The sequence below is a fragment of the Frieseomelitta varia genome, unplaced genomic scaffold (assembly GCF_011392965.1).
Source record: "Frieseomelitta varia isolate USP_RPSP 00005682 unplaced genomic scaffold, Fvar_1.2 scaffold_1011, whole genome shotgun sequence".
In the NCBI taxonomy this organism is placed as follows: Eukaryota; Metazoa; Arthropoda; class Insecta; order Hymenoptera; family Apidae; genus Frieseomelitta; species Frieseomelitta varia.
Genome location: NW_025108653.1, coordinates 138,544 through 160,504, shown reverse-complemented (window position 1 = coordinate 160,504; position 21,961 = coordinate 138,544). Strand labels below are relative to the sequence as shown.

At 39.9% G+C, this 21,961-nt stretch overlaps 3 protein-coding genes across 26 annotated transcripts in view; 1 reads left to right on the top strand and 2 right to left on the bottom strand.

Moving 5' to 3' along the window:
- The first annotated feature begins 1,460 nt into the window (after positions 1 to 1,460).
- Positions 1,461 to 3,685, top strand: LOC122534845 (protein-S-isoprenylcysteine O-methyltransferase). Its single transcript, XM_043665886.1, has 3 exons — positions 1,461 to 1,969; positions 2,066 to 2,545; positions 2,627 to 3,685. Exons 1-3 carry the CDS (start codon positions 1,772 to 1,774, stop codon positions 2,807 to 2,809), a joined length of 861 nt encoding a protein of 286 aa, XP_043521821.1. The 5' UTR covers positions 1,461 to 1,771; the 3' UTR covers positions 2,810 to 3,685.
- Positions 3,686 to 3,803: 118 nt separating this feature from the next.
- On the bottom strand, positions 3,804 to 6,959 carry LOC122534683 (basement membrane-specific heparan sulfate proteoglycan core protein-like). 3 transcript variants are annotated; one of them, XM_043665683.1, is made up of 6 exons: positions 6,853 to 6,959; positions 6,308 to 6,701; positions 5,862 to 6,228; positions 5,580 to 5,781; positions 5,154 to 5,504; positions 3,804 to 5,066 (listed from the first exon to the last, which is right to left on the bottom strand). In XM_043665683.1, the coding sequence occupies exons 2-6, from the start codon at positions 6,686 to 6,688 to the stop codon at positions 4,808 to 4,810; spliced, it is 1,560 nt and encodes a 519-aa protein (XP_043521618.1). In that variant the 5' UTR covers positions 6,689 to 6,701; positions 6,853 to 6,959; the 3' UTR covers positions 3,804 to 4,807. The 3 variants fall into 3 exon arrangements, with proteins under 3 accessions (XP_043521618.1, XP_043521538.1, XP_043521701.1); XM_043665603.1 differs by lacking the exon at positions 6,853 to 6,959 and having other exon boundaries at positions 6,308 to 6,842; XM_043665766.1 differs by lacking the exon at positions 6,853 to 6,959 and having other exon boundaries at positions 3,804 to 4,599; positions 6,308 to 6,842.
- LOC122533726 (basement membrane-specific heparan sulfate proteoglycan core protein) overlaps positions 6,908 to 21,961 on the bottom strand; it is a 112,524-nt gene continuing 97,470 nt past the window's right edge. For 20 of the 22 annotated variants that reach the window (XM_043665398.1, XM_043663759.1, XM_043663846.1 and 17 more), the window contains 23 exons: positions 19,884 to 21,378; positions 19,363 to 19,487; positions 19,091 to 19,274; positions 18,594 to 18,804; positions 18,220 to 18,360; positions 16,281 to 18,093; positions 15,425 to 15,721; positions 14,867 to 15,003; positions 14,582 to 14,762; positions 14,042 to 14,302; positions 13,141 to 13,680; positions 12,648 to 13,059; positions 12,361 to 12,517; positions 11,893 to 12,172; positions 11,438 to 11,698; positions 11,012 to 11,272; positions 10,533 to 10,721; positions 9,795 to 10,064; positions 9,475 to 9,626; positions 9,069 to 9,388; positions 8,408 to 8,874; positions 8,160 to 8,325; positions 6,908 to 7,888 (listed from right to left, as the gene is read on the bottom strand). In XM_043665398.1, the coding sequence (XP_043521333.1) occupies positions 7,780 to 7,888; positions 8,160 to 8,325; positions 8,408 to 8,874; positions 9,069 to 9,388; positions 9,475 to 9,626; positions 9,795 to 10,064; positions 10,533 to 10,721; positions 11,012 to 11,272; positions 11,438 to 11,698; positions 11,893 to 12,172; positions 12,361 to 12,517; positions 12,648 to 13,059; positions 13,141 to 13,680; positions 14,042 to 14,302; positions 14,582 to 14,762; positions 14,867 to 15,003; positions 15,425 to 15,721; positions 16,281 to 18,093; positions 18,220 to 18,360; positions 18,594 to 18,804; positions 19,091 to 19,274; positions 19,363 to 19,487; positions 19,884 to 21,378 (8,429 nt within the window). In that variant the 3' untranslated portion in view covers positions 6,908 to 7,779. The remainder of the gene's footprint in view (positions 7,889 to 8,159; positions 8,326 to 8,407; positions 8,875 to 9,068; positions 9,389 to 9,474; positions 9,627 to 9,794; positions 10,065 to 10,532; positions 10,722 to 11,011; positions 11,273 to 11,437; positions 11,699 to 11,892; positions 12,173 to 12,360; positions 12,518 to 12,647; positions 13,060 to 13,140; positions 13,681 to 14,041; positions 14,303 to 14,581; positions 14,763 to 14,866; positions 15,004 to 15,424; positions 15,722 to 16,280; positions 18,094 to 18,219; positions 18,361 to 18,593; positions 18,805 to 19,090; positions 19,275 to 19,362; positions 19,488 to 19,883; positions 21,379 to 21,961) is intronic. The other 2 variants (XM_043664343.1, XM_043664758.1) reach the window with 2 other exon arrangements.

Genomic DNA, 21,961 nt, shown 5'->3' with positions numbered 1-21,961 from the left:
AAACAGAATTTTACTGCTTTTAGTACCATCAAGTTGTCAATAGATGGCGCCACCGTTGCCTCCAATCATTGACAGGTGACAAATTTTCCACAAATTACGAGAAGAAATTAATTAAGAGGAATCATTTGTGAACTGTTATGGTTGCGTCTTCGATTTTAGAGACCCTTAGATTGCGTTTTATGTTTTGTTTAAGTATAGTTTACGTATATAAAGAATGTTTGAATTTCGTTTACGTTAGCAGTAGTGCCAGTAGTGAGTGCATAATTTCGTGCAAACTATAGTGAATATTAGATTCAGACTTATTTGCAAACGTAACTGACAGTTTTATCTATCAAATATGTGCTCGTGGAGTGCAAATTAGTAGCGTGAAAAATTAAAATTAATTATTCCCCTTATGTGGTTATAGAGCGTTTAGTTCCACCGGTGTGCCACAACGCGGCGCTAGTGTTTCTTAGCCCGTAAAACAGAGGAATTTTCATTTGCGAAAAAACCTAATTTAGCGAAGTAAATTGTGAACTTTGGCGATTGTATTACCCTAATTAGACCCTTAGCTTTCTTTTCATACCTCATTTGACCCGTAAAATGCAGAAATAAGTATTTTTATAAATAATTAGTACCGTTGACTTACCGCTAGATGGCGCCACCATGTCCATTTTGTGACAGTTCGCACTAATTATGACAAAAACCTAATTAAGAGGAATAATTTGCGAACTTTTTTATATACCTCCTTAAAATTAGGCTCCCCGCTTTCGTTCTGTATGTGTTTTGTCCTAAAAAAACGTGTGTGTAAAAAGTTGAATTTTTTTTTCAATAGATCGAAGGATGTCCTTGTCGCACACTATTGCTTTCCTTGTCTAGCGTCATTAAACAAGGAGGGCACTAGCGTGCGACAAGGACAGACATATACGCGCGGTAGACAAGGAGAGCAACAGCGTGCGACAAGGACAGACGTATAGGCGCGGTAGACAAGGAGGGCAACAGCGTGCGACAAAGACAGACATACTTGCGCGGTAGAAAAGGAGAGCAACAGCGTGCGACAAGGACAGATATATAGGCGCGGTAGACAAGGATACAACAGCGTGCGACAAGGATAGACATGTGCGCGGTATATAAGGAGAGCGATAATGTGTGACAAGGACAGACATATTTGTGCGATAGACAAGGTCACTACAGTGCGACAAGGACAGATATTCCTCGTCTGTGGTATTGTGATCCTTATCGCAAGCGATTAAGTTATTGTAAATCATTATTTCTAAAGATTATAAAATACAATGTAGTACAAATAATAATCATATATGATAATTGTTACAATAATTTATTTTCACTGTAATTTATTAATTGTTAATATGTTTTATTATTTAAGCAACTGGACGTAAATTTCTGATTTTAAAATCTTGATAAAATTATAGAATTGTCCTTGTAATAAAAAAAAGTATTAATTTCAATTTTAAGTAATTGAAATACTTCCAATTTTATAAGAAAATGTAGTACAAGTTTGTTTTCAATGTCTGTGAATAAAGAATAATCTGTAAAAAATGAAGTTCAAATTTCTACATAATTTATTGTTAATTTTTAAATGTAAAAGATAACGAGAAACACGATTTGTAAGATTTATCCAATCTAAGAAAACTGTATTCTCAAAATTTGTGGGAAACCGTCTCAATTAACTATAAGTAATTTATGGCTAAAATAAGGTTAGAATCTAACCTACAAATAATATTTGAAATGGTGAATTTATTTATGTAGAGAAAAATTACACGAACTTTAGAAAATGTTGTGTTACGACGGAAAACTTAGCTTTTTTGGCTTTATCGTTGCTGCTGTAATCGCAATCGTATCAGAAGTATTGTTGAGGTTAGAATTGAATATTCTCCAAGTATATTTCAATAATGTTTGGCTCACACATTTATTTCAACTTGGATTTTTAAATATACTCTTACTTCTTACGTTTCGTGGCTTTTCTTACCAGGTATTTTATATTATATATTATTATTATAACAATTATATGATCATTTGTGAATAATCATTAAGTTATTAATGTATATTTAATATTTATATTTAATAGGTTGCTGTAAGAGCAGTTTTCTTAGGATATGTCTTTGGCATTGGGATTATCATATCCTTGATTGCACCATCTTCGTGGCAAATGTTCGGAATATACATAACTGTATTAGCTATGTTTCATTACACAGAATTCTTAAGCATAGCTTGGATAAACCCTTCTACTCTTTCTATCGACAGTTTTATCTTAAATCATAGCATAGCTTACGGTGTGGCAGCATGTTCTAGTTGGATAGAATTTGTTGTAGAAAGACAATATTTTCCTGTGATGAAAGAATCTTCCTTTATATCGTACTTTGGACTAATATTATGCATTTGTGGAGAAATTCTGAGGAAATTGGCAATGTTTACGGCTAAGCACAATTTCAATCACATTGTGCAGAGTGAAAAGATGGATGATCATGAACTGATCACTTACGGGGTTTACGGTATTTGCAGGCATCCTAGTTATGTGGGCTGGTTTTATTGGTCTCTAGGAACGCAGGTATGATTTTTGGAACCATTAGATATTTGTAATATTGTGTTAAAATATATATGGAAGTAAATTTTGTATTTGTCTTTGTAGCTGATACTACAAAATCCATTTTGTTTTCTTGCGTACACTATGGCATCTTGGAAGTTCTTTCACGATCGTATTTTAATTGAAGAAATTACTTTGCTTAATTTCTTTGGACAGGACTATGTAGCATACCAGAAGAAAGTTAGTACAGGACTGCCTTTTATAGCTGGCTACAAACTGAATTTATAGCAGCCAGTGTGTGTTTGAAACACTCTCTCTGTGTCAATTTCTCAGGTTTAATCTTAATTATCTTTATTAATCTTAGTTATTTGTATTAATAATCTTTTTTACTACAATATTGAAGTAATTAAGATAGAATAATATAATTTCTTAACAAAATTATATTTATTGTCTCATTTCATTTTGAAGAATTGTTCATATAATAATAGACTACACTTTCATGTATGATTACTTTCAGTTGATGGATTATACACTTCCTTTTTATATTTACGCTTATTACATATGTGTATATGTATATATACACACACACATACACACGCGCGCATATATATGTATATATACGAAATGTAGAATAATAAATATAATGCTGCAGCTAACATTTGCATTGACATTCAAAAAGCATTCATTCGATGTTGGATTATAAGGTTCTATAAATTCCAGCAATGTACTTACAATTTCATTAAGTCTGTACATGATCATTTACAATGTTTCAGTATCGACAAAGCTTTTTGATATATTGATATTAACAACTGATTTTACCTCGATGATTTATGGTCTATATTATTTTATATCATTGTAAGAAAAATTTAAACTAGAAAATAACATATTAACATTATCGTTTATAAGTAAAAAACAAAAACTACTTGAGAAAACAAAAAACGAATCGAGTTATTGTATTGTGCATTAGACACGAATCATATGAGATTTATATTATCGCATTTTGTTTGTCATATAAATCTAGAAAATGCCCAAGATTGCTACTATTTTCCATGTGAGAGAATATGCATTTGTTAATTGACAATTTAACACGCAGACGCATTGTTAAAAAAAACTTAATGATAATGTAATAATTCATGAATAAAGAAATAACAATGTACATAACAATGTGAATCTGTATATATGTATGTCTTTTGCCATATTTTTTATCTACTCCGTATCTATTCTTTTTTTCTTATTTTGTTTGAGAAGTAGCGATTACATAGAATGTAAGAAAACGCTAAGATTTGGGAGACTGTAAGTATTTACACGTTCGTCGCATTTTCATTGAATATAAATTTCCTTAGAACTAGCAGCACATCTTACTAGCACCGTGTCTTAACTATGCGAATATTTGCAAGTAACTTTCCTTCATTAATATCACATAAATGGAGTTTAAAGTGTTTCAATAAAAAGAAAGAAGAAACATCTGGTACAGAAGTCGTCAAACTATTTATCAATAACAGGGCCAATCGTTGGTCCAGGAAAATTTCACTTCAGTATATAACTTTTTCATGATTTTCTGTACGTTTAAAATAAGCCTTATTCTCACTTCAAAGATAAACTGTTATAACATTATAACGAGAATTACAAGCCATTGCTAATGCTTAGTGGAAAGATCGGGAATTAACAAATCAGATAATGGCAGTGGAAACTTATGTGTGATGTAATATAATATTATTGCCATCTATTCTAGCGCCTCAATATTCACATCTTGAATATGACGCAGTCAATTTAAAGGTATTGTTGAATAAAATCTAAATAATAAAAGAAGGGATTATTTACAGTAATAAATGTAAACAATAGGAGGGAAAATGAGGAAAGAATCTATCATACTTTATATCAAACCAAAAAACTGTATAAAAGTAGTTAATTTGGTCATAAAATGTTATCAGAAACGTGTCCTATACATGTACAGATATAAAACGCTTGTATGTATCACCTGTTTTTACAATGTGGGTAATAACTGTCCCATAATTCAAACAAACCACTTCCATATCTTTCCAAGGTCGCCTCTCGTTGGAAGTCTATCGCCCAAATGACTATAAAACACATAGAAATAAAGAAAAAAAGTTACTAAAATAATAATAATCTCTGATTGTTAAAATTTTAATAATTCATCTTACCCCCCGACGTTAACGAAGCATTGAACAATATACAAACTGGATTAATTTTGCAAGTTGCCATTGAATACGTGTCTCTTCATTGTTAAGCGATTAATGAAGGGGCACATATTCACTTAAGCAAGACCTAACACAGTATACATTTCATCGCGTTTATAGTGTCTATGCATAATACTGTGAAAAGCACGCTCTGCTCCCGAATATTCATGGTGATTGCGAGCAAATTTTGAAGTATTATTAACAACGAATAACGTTTGATATTGTACGCGGCTAAATTCGCCGCTGGTTTAGGGTGGATTATATTGACAGGAGGTGGAGGAACAAACGCATCAAAGATATCCGTGTCCGCATTAGTAAATACCAAAGAAGAAGGTATCCATCTTGCTCTGAGCAGCATGAAAAATTAACAGGCCATTTTATATAATTTCTACGATTCTCTCCTATTATTTCTTATTAATTATCATATCATTTACCTAGTGCACGGTGAAACGTTTTTCCCCCTTATTGCTTTCTCTCCAATGTCTATGGCCCCAGAATCTTGTACCTCCATGGCGTAAATACAGCCAGAGAATCCTTCTTGATATTTTCCATAGGTCATGGCATAGTCAGGCACTCCTCCTAAGTACACGCTACCCCTGGCATTCAGATCTTGCTGTGTCCCATAACTGGCACCACTCTCCATGTGTTCCCCATTTAATTCTATACTTCCATCGCTGCCTTGTCGCTTTAGGATTATCCTATGCCGTTCCCCATCGTCTACCTTCTGTGCAGTGACACGAATCACAACTGGTCCCGTACCCAAGTCATACTGATATTCTACATAACTGAAAATAATAGAATATATAAAATATCTTAAAAAAAAATAAAAATAGAATATATTTCTAACTTTGTTAATTTACCCATCAACCACGGCAAGAGCCATGTAATGATCAGGATTTAAATCATTTGGTGTCTGTCCATACCACATGATCAATCCTTTGGTCTTATTCGTTGAAATTTCAAAACCTAGCACCTCGCGCTCTTCTTCGTGAATCATCACCGATTTATCTAATTCCAACCAACCGTCTCCTCTGAACGCAACATCGTAAGTCACCTCTGTCACTGGAAATTAAAGAAGAATTGGCAAAATTGTAAAATAACTTGCAGTCAATCTTGAAATTTTAATTCACTGAAGTATTTACACTTTTCACAATTCTGCCCAGTGAAGCCCAGTCGACAATCACATTTGTATGATCCGTGGAGGTCCGTGCACGTACCTCCGTTTCTACAGGGAAGAAGCAGTTCACATTGCTTTAGAATATTCTCACAGTTTCTTCCCACGTAGCCGTATTCACAGGTACACGAGTAGTCATATGAATCAGTGCTCTGACACATCCCGTGAATGCAAGGATTGGAGGCACATGGATCATAGGGAGTTGTAGTTGACGGTGGAGTAGTGATCACAGTAGTCAGTTTGGTCTGATTAGGATGCAGAACGTTACAATCGTCTATGTTTGCTGAATCCCAGGCTGACTTCAGTATATCTACGTTCATCGAGGACACTCCGAGCTAAAAGGACATAATAGAAGATTTTTTAATTTGAATAACCCTATCGACAACCTTCTAAATAAGTTCATGATGAGCTTACATCACTGATGCAACCACGGAAAGTTCTGTCCACCCCAGCATTTCTGTTCACCGTGATTCTCCTGCGATCAACACCTCCAATGTAAAGAAGTGTATTGAGCGTCATGGTGCGGGCTGTTCCCGGAGACTTTCCTCCAATCGTTGGCTCTCCGTTTATAGTCAAGTTCCCCTCCTTGAAATCTCTGTTCACAGAGACGTGCGTCCACACGCCAGGTTGAAGAACGTGATTTGACCTAATAATCGCCAGACCGGAGCCAATGTCGTATCGAAATTCGACGCGTTCATCCTTAACTATTAGGGCCACGAAGTCGCCAAGTCCTTCTTCACTTTGGGCACAGTACATCAATATACCGTCCTGATTGTCCATAGGATTGAAGTTCATTGCCACTTTCAACCTGTGATAAAATTGGAAACGTTAAAGTTGGAAACGTTAAAGCCGCTGTTTGTATTTAATGTAGATGTAGAAATTAGTTCCTGTTAGTAAGAGAAAATATTAATGTTAATGGGAGAGGTAAACAAGTTTTTCTTTTGATATGCATAACTTACCTCCTTGATATTCACAAATTACTATGAAGACAGGTGATCAGCAAAATGACAAAAATCCTGTTAAATCAATTTTTATTTGCATCTCAAGACATATATTTATATTTATAGCATCGCTCGAAGCCGTCGAATACATATAAACGGTCATTTTGGCCCTAGAAACACATCACTTATGGCACATACATCAAACAGGTTCTTACAAAATAAGTACAAACATTTCAAGATGTGCCAGATATAAAGTGTGTGTGTGTGTGTGTGTGTGTAAAAATGTGTTGAATGTGTACTTGATACACGTACAATGCCACAACACTAATAATCTTTTCAATAAGCTCTTGATATTATTGTAAAATGCATTTCTTGTTTGGCAGTGACCTTATTAATGGCTTACTTTAAACAATAATTAAAAATGACTAACACAATGCGTTAAAATGTATTATTTAAGAAGCTGTACAAAAGAACCCTTTACAGTCCAAAATCCAACGAGTTGAAAGATAAGAGAGCTCTATCAACAAGAATTGTTTTTGAAATAATTAGTTGTTATTAGAATAATTATTTGGGCCTGTAAAGGGTTGATACATGAAAAGTAGAACGTAAGTATTGACTGATATTCTAATATTACAGCACCATGAGGTTCATTCCAAGGAACTACTCACTATACAGGCTTCAACATAATCATCTATGACACATATGAGGCAGACACAAAGGAAAAAAAAGATCTAATTAATTGTAAATAAAATTCTCATAAAAAAAATATATATAATACACATATAACATATATATGCTCACTGACAACTATAAATAGCAGTTACGTAAGAATCGATTCGTTCTCTACAAACATTTAATAGTAATAAATGACTTTTCCTTCATTTTCGTTTTCTCTTTTTCTATTATTACGTGCATCAAAGAGGTTTTGGTTGTGGAAAAGAAGGACTAATGTTTCGTGTGGTGCAGCTTATTATGGTGATGTGGCCTCGATCGTGGCTTTCTAACTTGTGCATTGCGTGCTCGTAATGGATGATTTGTTTGGTACATTCTCGGCCTGAAAATCATTATTTCAATATTAACATCAGGGATTTCTTTTCAACTGGGAGCGAGTCAATGCGCGCCTGAGGATCCTCCAGTGAGTCTTTGCGATTAACATTTAAACACATACGTATATAATCAAACGTTTAACATGTGAGAAAACTCTAAGGTAAAAACTTTCTAATTCTCTTTTCTACTGACAAATATAAAAAATAAAGGACGCATACAACAGAGAAACTGGGCTAACTTTTTTAATCTCATGCGCCATGCATCATGCAGATAATTACCGTCTGAGAGCTTTAGGCGTTTCGTGTGCTATGAAGGATTTATCGTCATGGAAGGCTGGTTCGTAGATCTTCATCGTGTTCTCACAACGAGCTCCAGTTGTTCCATAAGGGCAGTAACATTCGAAGCCTGTTTCCTTGTTCACGCAATCGCCCTCACCACACGCACCTGGAGTCAAAAATAACCGTGACTGTATAGATATACTCAAGAAGAAAACGCAAAAAGACAGAATGATTGAAAACCGTCTTACCTGGGTAACAAGACTGGCCGACATAGTCACAGTGCTTTCCACTGTAGTCAGCACGACATAGACAAACGTATCCATTCTTCGTAGCAGCTTCTTGACATACACCACCGTTCTTACAAGGATTTTCAGCGCAAGTCTCACAATTAGTAATTCCAAAGCTGTCTGTTTGATCACCAATTAGATCAATTTCCTTCTCTCTGATCACCAATCTACTGATACAGCCAACGAAACCGCTGTTGATTTCTGCATACTTGGAGATTATTTTATCACTGGGCACTCCACCGACAAATAATAACGACTTCACGTCCAATCCTTGCTTTCTTCCCGCTGCAATACCTTTGTAAGGTCCTTCACCATCGACTAACATGGTTCCCTCCTTCCTGTGACGTTGGAGCTTTATAGTATGCCATTCTCCGAGTGTTACAGGTTTCTCTGCTCGAATTATAGTTGGTCCAGAGCCGAGATCAAAGCTATTGTAGAAAAATTGTTATTAATGGACTGCGAGTATTTAAGGAAATTTGTGTTCTTATACAACTGGAGAAATGAAAAAGAGTAAAAAAATTACATAAATAGATATTTTATGTACTTTTGTCCACTTAAATGCATAAAAATAATACATTAATAATGTGGTTGAAATACTTTGAAATTAATTATTGATAATTACCTGAATTGTGGGTAGCCCCTAACCAGTGATAACATGATAAAGTCTCCAGTTTGAGCATCGTTTCCACGATTAGATTCATCGTTGTACAAAATTATACCGTCGTAGCTTTGTGGTTTGAAGGAGATCTCGACGTTGCACTTCAGATAGGAGTCAGCCAGCGGTGGTAAAGCGATATAGCTTTGAGGAGCTTGACTGAAGTACGGGACTACGCCTGTTACCACAAGTACTGTTGGTATTTCTATGTTCTCATGATCGTTGCTCACAGTGCAGATGTAGGTGCCTGCAGCGTCTGCCTTGACGTCGGTTAACTTCAATTTATTCTATGACAGAAAAGCCAGTAAAGAAGAGCCACAACGTCTTTGTCGACAAGCCACTTGTCGCGCCATGATACTACAAGTCTCCGTACCTCGGAAATCTGAGCATTGGATGGCAAAATGCCTCCCAATTTGCTCCAGTGGAATTTCATCGGTGGGTCAATGTTTGGACGACAATCCATATCCACGCTGGAGCCGTAAGGAGCGTTCTTGGTTTCAATAGCTGGCGCGTCGTTGTTTCCACCTAGTGAAAGAATCCTCGATTGAAACTCTGTATCTCTGGAGCCTTGAACTTATCGTGTACTTACAATCGAGGCAGAATTTTGCGAGCATAAGCGTGAGGATTAAAGTTATATTAATTACTTTTATATGAAGTATAAAGATTAAGATACTGGAAAACCTAAAGTCTTACCGTGGACAACGAGATTGAAGTCCTGTTCAAAGATGCCTTCGGGAGTGTCCGCGGTACACCTATACAGTCCACTGTCACTGACAGCCACGTTAGATAATCTCAGAATGTGCCCGTATGCCTGAGCATTTTCTGGCAGTCCAGGATGGTTAGGTCGGGACCAGTGGTAACGCGGATTGTGAGTCCCAGAGCATGCACAGCGTATATCGATGTTGTCGCCAATGTTCACCGGGTCTTGAGAGACTTCCACGCTGACAGAAGGCATTGTGGTAGCTAAAATACAAACAACGAAATCAGCAGGCTGCATTGGAAGTTTTTCTTAAGACGTGCACACGTGAACCCCTTTCTATGAAGTGTCTCCTACAATATTGAGTTTAGGATGAATCCAATCGGAGGACAACAGACAATTGCATACCATATGGACCAGGAGCAGGCTACTCTACAGAGTAACACATACACGTGGAAGATGCTTGATTACCTTGCTAAGATGTTAACTGCCAAGTCTCTACAATCACTGTGCAAGAGTTTCTAATTTTTCTCAATCTTTTGGTGCTCGCATGATGATTTGAGATACAAGCTAGTGACAGGATGAAGATTTTTATTAACACTTTCGCGAGGATTTCGTGAACAAGTCAACGACTAGCGAAAAGCGTTGATCTCGTTCAACAAGGAGGAGAAAAAGCGTTAATTGTCCAACAGACGTCACACATCAGGAACACATTAATTTGAAACAAAACAAACCGCTTGGTTTTTGAAGATAGTGGCGAATCCACCGTTTGCTGTTGAAGTACTCGCGATTATCAGGATAGACGAGAGCATTCATGTTGCAATAGTAATCCAACAGAAAGCATCCTTGAACGCTGCAGATGCAACGGCGTCTCCCGCATTGCGCCGGGCTCACACGCGTACAATCCATATGCATATTAACTACTAATAAACAATACCGCGACAACCATAAATAAAAAACAGTGTCCAACCCAACCTGCGTTTTGATGACTTGCTGGTGATGATTTGATCCTTAAATCGAACTGAATTGAACTCAATTCAAAATGATTTATGCTCAGAAGCAATCTAATACAGCACAGACTCTTACTTCTTTGATCAGATTAGATTATCTAATTCTATTACGTACTTCATTTGTATCCAGAATATATGAGAAGTGCAAGAATGAAAGAAGAAAACCATGCACGATGGATGAAGAGTCACAAGTTTCAACTTACGTGAAACATTCAAGTTAATATAGTCGCTAGAGACTCCATGAGGGGTTTGAACCTGGCAGATGTATCTTCCGCTGTCTTCCGGTCTTGCTCTGGGTATTTCCAAGTAATCTCCTACGATCCTAGCACCAGGTGGCAATGGCTGTTCTTCCCTGGACCAATGTACGGTAGCTTTCTCTCCGATCGTGCATCGCAAACGCACAGCTTGTCCAGCATATGTGAATATATCTTTTTGATCAGCTTTTACCTCTTCGTTCCCATGTTCTGCAAGAGATCATAACAGTCATCATATTATATTTTATTTGAACGTGAATATGTGAGTGAAGAAGAAACATCATCACGAAGTAGTGAATATCTATCACACAAACACCAGGTTGAATAAATGGGTTGGCGTAAAATTACTAAAAGGTGAAATTTGGCATTGCGTACCATTCACCAGAACTTCAGCGACAGCTTCAGCAGTTCCTGCCTCGTTGGTAGCTTTACAAACGTACTTTCCAGCGTCAGAATAAGTGATTCCATGGAACTGAAGAAGTCCACGATGGTGTGTAACCGAGTGAGGTAAGCTACGCCCTATGGCGTCCCATTCGATGGTCATTGGTTCATCCCCAGTTGTACGGCACTCAATTGATGGATTTTCTCCGGAAAGAACAATCTGTCTTGGCGGAACTAATACGATTCTTGGAGGAGCTGGAGGAATACACAAGAGTAATTCTTTACGCTGTGATTGTTTAATTCACAAACCACTGAGAGCAAAAATAAATTAGGCTGCATGAACCATACAGGACTAAGAAAACTTCAATTTGTTCAGTTTGTTAAATACTGGACTTAGCCCACTTTTGCTCTCATATTTCGCATGGAAGACAAATCTTGGCAGATCTTACATAATACTTCAACGTGGAAGGTAGCCTTGACGAGGACATTGCCAACTTGGTCCGTTCCGGTGCAAACATAATCTCCAGCAGCGCTCTTGTTCACAACAGGAATGATCAGCACACCATTGTCAACGATATTACCAGCTGGCAGAGGACTGTGATCCGCTCTCTTCCAATCAAGATAAATCCTGTTTCCGTTGTAATCGTGTATGTTGCAACGCATTTCTACTTTGCCACCATCGGGGATCCTGAGATAGTCCTTTGACAAACTGTTGTCATCTCTGTCGTCCTATAACGAATATTTCAACGTTTCATTAATTCTCGTTTTATAATTAGAATATGTGCGTAAATATAGAAAGACTATATTGGTAAAGTTTGAGACAAATCCAGAAGTTTCAATACATTTACTATAAACATGTATGAAACAAGAAATGAGCCACTGTACAAACTTCACAGAATCAATTTCTGTTCACGTACAGTTATAGGATCCTCCACTCTGATGTAGACTCGCTCTTCACTGCTCCCTGCTTCGTTAATAGCGTGGCAAATGTATGAACCTTCATCATTCAAAGAAACAGAGTGTATTTCGTAAACGGCTTGATGAGGAGTGTCTGCCAATGCATTGGTTGCAACACTGCAAAACGATGATCCATTAGTCAATTACCTCCGGTTTACTTTCCAATTATTTAATATTATATTTTAGTTATTGTTTAATAATATATCTCATATTGACCCAAGAAGAACAACAGGTTAAAGCAACTTACGGCGGCACGTTTGATTTTCTGCTCCAAGTGACCCTAGGTTGCGGAAGTCCACTCGCGCTGCAGAGTAATCGCACTCTATCTCCAGGCCTAACGCTCAAGATTCCAGACTGCGGCGATATATTGATGGTTGGCACGGACTGAACTTCTATGTATACTACTGCAGATGTCGAACCGATGTTATTGACAGCTGTACAGACGTAAGAGCCACCGTCGTTCTCTGTGACGTTGGCAAGTCTCAGAACGCCACCAGGAAGTTGTTTAATATTAAAAGGGAATGGTCGGCCATTTTCATGGGACCAATGTAGCTCCGGCGTAGGGATTCCAGTTGCTCGACACTGGAGATCCGTGGACCCGTGCAAAGTGACTGGAGGCACATTACTGGGATAGATTTCCACCCATGGAGGTTCCCTAGCTGTTGAAATGTAAACCCAAAATATGTGTATACAGGTATGTGTAATACTAGTCTAGATACTCAGATAGATATTCGACTTACGTTCGACTTCAATCATGGCACTGTGTTCGTGACTACCGCTAGATCCAGTCACATGACACACGTATATACCTCTGTCAGCAATTTGGATATTGACAAACTTTAAGGTATCTCCGATTTGTTGCGCGTTAGAGCTCAGCTGTTGAAGATACTTGCTCCATCTCACGTGTTCGCCGGGTTCTCCGTTTGTTATGCACCTTATTTCAGCCGTACTGCCCTGAGGGACAGTCTGTCTTTCAGGTGTTACGCTGACAGGTCTTGGCCTCTCAGGCATCACTGTTATGTTGATAGTCCTGCTGGTTGTTGTTCCTATGAAGCTGGTCGATGTGCAAACGTAGGTACCGGAATCATAATGGGTCGGATTTACAATCGTTAAGACACCGTCACGTTGGCTGGCTGTGGAAGGCAGTGGAAATCTTTCTCTAGACCAGGTGACGTTGGCCACTTGAGACGACACGCACGTTATCACAATTGTTTCTCCAACTTGGCCCGTCCACTGTGGCGGAGTGATTGTTGGCGGTATTCCAGTTGTTTGGGGCCTTTCTGTAGACAAAGATGTTCATCTCGTGAGGATTATTTTGTCTTTGTAGCGAATATTTCTGTTTCAGGCATCTACATATTTAATAAAACTGATTTTATACCAAAAATGTTTCAAAATAAAATATATAAATTAAAAAGTTATTAAATTAGATTATTAGAAAATTAGAAGTTCTATAACTTCAATATTATGTACAAATAACAGTTTTAAAATTATGAATATGTATTCATCTTCAAAACTAAATAAAAATGTACATATTAAAATGTAGTAAGATTCCTTCTCTTGTGTGATTTCTTCACATTCAACAATGAAATTTTGATTTCAATTTATAAAGAAAGAAGAAATGTTTAATCACGCTGCGTTCACCTTGAACGTGAAGAATGACGGATCTTTCATCCAAGCCAACGTTATTCTTTGCCAGACATTTATACTCGGCGGCGTCGTACTTCGAGGCAGATCTGAACATCAGAATCTCGTTATGAATTATTACTTTTGAGCTCATAGGGCCATGGACGCGAACCCATTCGATCTGTGGCGGTGGATTTCCGGTGACTTCGCACCGAAACTCTGCTGGTTCCCCTTCTACTACTTGTAAAGATGGTGGCTCGACGACAATCCTTGGTACAGCTGGATTTGACCATTTAAATATTGCAGTACAATTATTCAAATGAAATCAAGGCACTTTAACGTTGTTATTATTAATATAGATGCAAATGGGACTCTTTATATTAATGTGTTACTACTGTCATTACTACTGCTATTTAAAACAAAATTTGTATACCTGGGATGTCCAGCAAACTTTGTGGAAAAGCTGCGTCCAAGTGAATTACATGACACTTGATATATATAATATTTCTAAAATATTTTCCCAAACACTATTCAGTAGATAAATTCTCTTCATCTTACCTCCAACAGTGAGGGTGACGTTCTTGTAGCCAACATGCACTCCATCGCTCACTTGACAAACATAAATGCCGCTATCAGATACTTTTACGTCTCGAATAATCAACAAGCCATGACTGTCATCCACGCTTCTATCAATTGGTAGTTCACCACCTTCTTTCTCCCATCTGATATGCAGAGATCCCTGTGTTCCAAGAAACGTTCAGTACATCAAATACTATTGTTTAACCAGTATTTATTTATTAATATTTATTAATTATATATTAAAATTATGATTATTTTACTTACTTCATCTACAGATCTTCCTGAGCAATGATACCTAACGGTACCTCCTGTTTCAATGATCTGGAACTCAGGTCCTCTGATGTGAACCACAATTTTTGGTGGGAGAGGAGGTGTTGTGCTAGACGGTGTGGTGCTACCTTCTGTAAGAAACACAATACCGATTAGAAAATGCAAGTCCTCAAAGTCTTTCAGTCATATAACATAGCAACACATAAATGAAGATAATGAAAGAGGCTTTGATTGCCTTCATCTAAAATTCTACACCCAATTTGGATATCAGAAGAAGCCCATCAACCAAGGTATGATCGACAAGACAAAAGATGTACAAAGCGGTCAACAGTGTACAACTGTATGCTTGTGTTTGCATATGATGAAGAACATCACTGATGAAAATCCGTGGTACATGATTCAGTTATGCTCTTCATTGTGAGTGTAACTAAGGAAGACAATTATCCAATGATGAATCAGCAATACAAAGAGCAATGAAGATGAACACCATGATGTTCCAGCCTTCTAAGATGGACAAACACGAATATATTCCTTTAATTTGGTCCGTCAAACCTGGTTTGACTGTCGTCATCACTTTGATCAATTCCTGTCCGTGAACGTCCCTGATGCAGCACACTACATTGAAAGGATTTTGCCGGACGTAAACGTTCCAGCTTCTCGATGATCCTTTAGCTGTTCTTTCAATGGGCCCTGGTGGGCTGCTGGACGCGGTTATTGGCCAATCATCACACGGTGTCATTGTGAAAGAGATAGAAAGCGAGTATGGCGATTCGTAATTGCACGTGAACAGAACCCACGAGTTTGCCTTTACCGTGCCCGTCATTGGCGTTAGACTTACCATCAGTTCATCTAATCGACCCAAAGTGCGAAATATTTTATTTAATGTCGCTTGTTCCGTGAACGTCATAATTTTATACAGTGAGTCATAGAAATACTCGTGTATTATCCTCTGAATTGTCGACTTTGATTCGTATTCTCTTACACAACAAATTTCAAAGTTGGCAACTGGGAGAACATGGGTACAAATACTTCTGCGATTTACTGTATACATTATTACCACTTATACTGCTGTTACTGCTCTTATTCTTTAATTATTATTTTTATTTGTAGGACTAGTAATACTATCATTACGACTTTAATAGTGACTGTCACATTCCTAAGACAGATCATTATTTTTCATTGCTGTGGATAGGTCAGACCATTCTTTTCAAAAATGCACCATCTGGATCTTTAGTCGAGTCATCATATCATTTAATATGATCTTAGAAAATACGTCCTGTGTAACGCAGTCACCTAGGGTGTCTGTGTAGGTTTATCTTGCTTCTACATTCTTATCTAAGTTTTATTCCGTTCTCTAATTTTTAGCAACACATTCTTCAATCCTCTGTATAGTTTGTCTCATACGTACCGTTGTATTGACAGTATTGGCCAACGTAACCTGGTTGGCAGTGACATTTCACGTGGCCTGTGTGTGTCATCTCACAGCTCTCCTCGTTGTTGTTGCATGGACATGGGTTACAGGAGCCCAAGTAACTGACGGATCTTTCGTTCGTGTCTCTGTAGTAACCTCTGGCACACGACTCGCAGGATGTTCCAACGTAACCAGTCGGACAGCGACAAACCTCCACTTGAACAGCTCTTCTGTTGCCAGTCGCATGCTCCACCGCTGTGTCCATGCTTATGTCACTAATGTAGGTGGCCCTCATTCCCTCGCTGTGCGACGCACGAACCAAAATCGCCTCCAAGTTGGAGAGAACCGCCATCAAGTCGATTCTGGAGCTGACTCGCGGCCCCTCGGTGGTCAATCGTTTCCACTCTGATTCCCTAAGCGGTACCGAGTAGTTCAATGGAATGTCAGGTTGAATATCATTGGGATTCGTCCAGAACAAGGTAATCCCGTTTCCAATCAAAATAATATCCTGATCCTTGTACGTCTGAGCACCGGGTATGGCAGTGATATGTTGAGTCAGGTTCAGATTTCCTCCGTAGCTCTTCACCTTGTTGCCAGTGAAGATTGGCGGCAGGGACCAGAACAGTCTGCGTCCTCTGTTGTCCGGGTAACGGTACCCGATCTCGTTCGTGGCCAGGTTCAATTCGAAATCACGATGATCGATGATTTCCTGCCTGGTCGAATCAGTCAGAGTGAACCGGTGTTGATTGTCGTAGACCCACATGGCGATAGGCTGAACGTACAGGGAGCTCTCGTGACACTGGTCAGTCAGCCCGCTGCAGTAACACTCGCTGCATCCGTCCGGATTCTCCGCGGACAGTCCAAACGTTCCTGGACGACACCTGTTGCACTGAGGCCCCTCGACGTTTCGTTTGCAGTCGCATCTGTCGCCGACGCAGTACCTGCTGCGTGAACCCTCCTCGCTGCAGAAACATGGAGTAGGCGATCCGGAGTTTCTGCAATCGTCGGCAGTTCCTCGAGCGGCGTCACCCTCGTATCCTGGCTCGCAAACCTCGCAAAAGTCGCCGGTGGTGTGGTGGGCGCAGTTCTCGCAGATCCCTGTTTCGGGATTGCACTGATTCGAGTGGCCGTTGCAGCTGCAAGGTTGACAAGTACCAAGATAGAGACCTTGGCCGGCTCTGGTGTATCCAACGTCGCAGTCCTCGCAAGACAGTCCCTTGTAACCGATCGGGCATGAGCACTCCTCAACTTCCACGGCTCTGGCTCTGCCCGTGTTGTACTTATCGGCCGTGTCCAGGGATACCAATGACAAGGCAGCCTCGTCGGTGTGCGTGGTGTACGTTGCTTTGATCCTGATCGCACGCATGTCAGCCAATGTCATTAGCAGGTGTTCTCTGTCAGCCTGTGTCCCGTCGTTACGTTGCCAATATTGTTCCAGCAGGGGGACCGTGAAGGTTTGCTGAGTATTCGGTTCGGGAAACTCTCTGGAGAAGTAGAGTAGGTTGATGTCGTTGGCACTGATCAATTCAACGTCCGGGGCGTTGTTCTTCGAGCTCTGGCCACCTGGTGACGGAACGTAGCGGACAGTGTACGTGAGATTTCCACCGTAGGAGGTGACCTGATCGCCCAGGAAGATGCTGGGCAATTGCCAGTAATAGACGTCGTTGTTGCCACGATTAGGGAAGTCGTTGTAGATGATCTCGCGACCGACTGTGTCCAACCGAATACCGTCTGTGATTGGTAGACTGTCTGGTGTTTTGGACTCGATCAAAGAGAAATCTCTGATGGAGTTGGTAAACGAAACTCGAATCTGTAAAAGACGTGTGTGATAATCTTTCTTTTTTTTTTTTTTTTTTTTTTTTTTAGGGCAGAATTAAAAGGAATCTAATTGAAAATTAAAATTCATTTCATTAACCGCTGCTTGAAATATACTCACGTCACTTCTGTACCAGTTGGAGGAGACGCACTTGTCGGTGATGCCCATGCAGAAGCAGCTGATACAGCCAAATTGATTTTTCGACGCCAAATTGAACGTGTTCGCCTTACATTGATTGCAAGTAAGACCGGTCGCGTATTGCTGTGAACCAACGTGCCAAAATTCATCATCGAACCTTTGCAATATTATAATCACTTCGGCTCTATTCCGGGTTATACTTACTTTTTAACAGAGGAGGAATATTTCCGAGTTAAACGACAGCGTAAACGAAATATCGAATACGTTATACGAATTTATTTTAACGCGAGGAAGAAATTTTCTATCGTTTTCGCAAACATCGGACTTCTAGCATATAGAAATTCGAAGTTTAATACCTTGCATCGACATCTGCCGGTGATGGGATCCGCAATCGAGTGAAGACTGCCGTCAGGATCGCAACGAGATACGGGGACACACATATCTCCTGGAATAAATGGGTTTCCTCGGTATCCCACGTCACATTTTTCGCATCTGCGACCAACGTATCCTGCTGGACAATCGCAGGTTGGCTGACCGTCCGATCCGAGATGACACGTCCGGGCAAATCTATTTCAAAATACATTAACAAATAGTCGTAGCAAAATCTTGGATTTTGTGCTAATTAATTGGTTGGACTGCGGATATTTGTACATTTATAATTGTACAGTTAAAAATTACAAAAACACAGTAGTGGGGAGAAGCTTAAAATTGACATTAATTGTTTACATATGTAGAAATCAGTAATCTTTATACTTGAAATTTTTTTATGTATTAATAGCAGTTGTTTTGAGATATACGTTGCTCTTTTAAATGTTTTGATGAACATCCACAGTCTACTGATGCATTGTCTTACTGATTGGATGGATTGGTGAGTGGGCAGGGGCACATCTGGCAAGGAACATTCCTCAGAGGATCCCCGTAGTATCCTATAGGACAGTCGGGAGGACCCTGGACTAGATAACATTGACCAAGCCAAGGGCCAGATTCTCGTCTTTGATATCCAGGGGCGCATTGCTCGCAAGACAGGCCGGTGTATCCTATGCAAATATCACTTTTAACAATCATTCCGGATGTAGATTAAAAAAAATTTTTCTATTGATCTTATCGAATCAAATTAATACGAACCGATAGGGCATTCACATTCCTCTACATAAGAGGCTGATCCAAGTCCGGTGTTTCTAACGTCAGCTGTGTCCATCACTATTTCAGTGAGCAGGACATCCAGATATGGAGAATCGTCGTATTGTACTCTAAATAAAAATAATTCTTTCGTCAGTTTCAAGCGCCTCTTTACTAATTAAAATTATTAACAACGGTTAAAACAACAAATGACATTTGGCAAGAGATACACTACAGTTGAAAGGTTTGCAATATCTGTTTGATACTGAATATCTGACTTTCATATTCAAAATACATGAGTTCATATTAAAAGTAAATAGATACACGAGTCCACAAAATCTGTTAAGAAGTAGAATTTGATAATGTAAATCGTTTAGAAGGAATTACAAATGAAATGCTGTGTTAGTTAGTTATAGCATGAATATAATTTGAACAGATAACAGATAATCTCGTCTGCTGAAGAAACATTTTATTCAAAATTGACAGGACGCTGGTAAATCACGATTAGGTAAAACTGATGTGCATACTTGATCAGAATATTGTCCACGTTCTCCAGTGCCATCATGATGTCTTCTCTGGTGGCAGGGATCTTGGTACCTCCTTGTTGCCTGTACCATTCGTCCTGGAAGAACCTGACAGTCTCTTCGTTATCGTAACCTGGTATCGCCTGCCGCCCTTCGTGCACCAATCGGTAATTATTTCCAGTGAGAATAACTGACGGTGCAGAGTTCGGTATGCCAGTCCCGTTGTAACGTAGCCTGTACTTCAAATAGCCACCGTAGGATTTCAACTGATTCCTGTGATAGATCTCAGGCATTTCGAAGTAGGCGACGCTCTCTTCGGCCCTCGACGTGAAGGAGAGCGTGTTCGGCTCGTAAAGCTGCACCCCGTCTCTGTCGATGCCCCTGACAATCTGAAGCTGAACGTCATTGAGAATCTCGAAGCTGGGCTCGGTTCTCACCGACACGACGCTGTGCCGATCGAAAGGCGGGGGAATGTGATAGGTGAACAGATTGGCGCTGTGGCACTGGGTAGCCACGCCGAAACAGAAGCAAGAGATACACTCGTCCACAGTTTTAGCTTCAGAATTGAACATCCCCTTGGGGCAAATCTCTCCCCCGGTCTTGTTCACAATCACGATGGCGTCAGGCGTGGCGATTACAAAGCCAGCGTTGTTCAACGCCTCGCAGGAGTAGGCTCCTTGATCGGTTGGCTGGATGTCCGGGCAAGTGAGCGTTCCAGTTCCATTTATCGACGTCATGGTGCACTTTGGAGGGACGTGGCCCCAGTTCAGACGCCAGTTGATCACAGGGGTAGGCACGCCGATAGCTGTACAGGTGATGATCAATATTTCCCCTTGAGACAGGATGATCATCGGCGGAGGTGGCCTCACTATGTAGACCGGCGAGCATCCTACTTCGTCGCTACCGTCTATGCAATCTCTCTCCAGGTCGCAGTGGTAACTCTTGGGTATACACTGGTCGTGGCTGGCGCAGGCATACTCTGTGTACCGGCAGGGAGAGCCCGGTGGGTTCGGTGTACAGTTCTCTTCGTCGCTGCCGTCGGCGCAGTCTTTGTCGCCGTCGCAGCGCCACACTTTGCTCACACATTCTGTGTTGTTGCAGCGGAACTGATTCGGCTCGCAGCCGTGGGGGCTGCAACGCATCTCGTCGGAACCGTCCGTGCAGTCTAGCCTACCGTTGCACACGTACGGCTTGGGGATGCATTGGCCGTTGCTGCAGGTGGCCTCGTCGTACTGGCACGCGTGAGGTCTGCTCGTTGCTGGTGGGTCGAACTTCTCCACGGTTAGGTACACCGTCACTTGTTGGCCAGGAGTCGACTGAGGGAAGCCAACAGCCTCGCAGACGTACAGCCCCGCGTGATCCAGCTGGATGTTCGGGATTTCCAGACGTCCGTTGATGTCTCGAGCTCCGGGTGGCAGAGGAAGATTGTTCCCGCGGAGCCAGCGAACTCTCGCGCGGAGTGGACCTTCGTCGCGGCATTGGAACACCACCTCGCGACCTGTTTTTCGTGAAAGAAGAATGTAGTTTCTTGGGAGATGGCTGTCTTCTTTACGTTACGTGTTACTTGGTCTGTATTAATTGATTTTGTAACGTTGTCGGAAGCAGCTTGTGTTACGACTGCGAATACAATTTTTTCCTATATTTTTATATTTATATACGCATTTTAATTACATTGAAAAAGACAGTTATTTTAGTTAGCATATTAAAATATGCTTTTGCATAAACATCCGCAGTCCAGCGACGAGAATAGTTTTACTGTTCAAATGTGAGTGAAAACGATGTACACGTAACGATACGTGGTGTTTGTTTGTGAACGAACGCTCGCAAGAAACAATTATTAAAATATTAAGTTGCAAAGTAATGATCTTTCTTTAGACCATGTCCGCATGCACTCTGTGTATGTCGACAATCACAAATTAATCAACACGAAGCTTTTCGCAGACGATGGACGATTCTAATATGTATTGTGTAATTATGAACGCGTGAAATGGTTCTCTCGGATGATTATCCGTAATTTCAAAAATTAATCACATTGTTTCGTGAATCAAAAAAATAAAAACTGCGTAGCGTTACTTGCGCGA

Coding starts and splice junctions, on each gene's coding strand:
- LOC122534845 (XM_043665886.1), top strand. CDS start 1,772: ATGTTGTGTTACGACGGAAAACTTAGCTTTTTTGGCTTTATCGTTGCT. Junction 1,970..2,065: donor TTCGTGGCTTTTCTTACCAG/GTATTTTATATT, acceptor TATATTTAATAG/GTTGCTGTAAGAGCAGTTTT. Junction 2,546..2,626: donor ATTGGTCTCTAGGAACGCAG/GTATGATTTTTG, acceptor TTGTCTTTGTAG/CTGATACTACAAAATCCATT.
- LOC122534683 (XM_043665683.1), bottom strand. CDS start 6,688: ATGAACTTCAATCCTATGGACAATCAGGACGGTATATTGATGTACTGT. Junction 6,229..6,307: donor TCCGTGGTTGCATCAGTGAT/GTAAGCTCATCA, acceptor ATGTCCTTTTAG/CTCGGAGTGTCCTCGATGAA. Junction 5,067..5,153: donor AACGTTTCACCGTGCACTAG/GTAAATGATATG, acceptor CATGCTGCTCAG/AGCAAGATGGATACCTTCTT.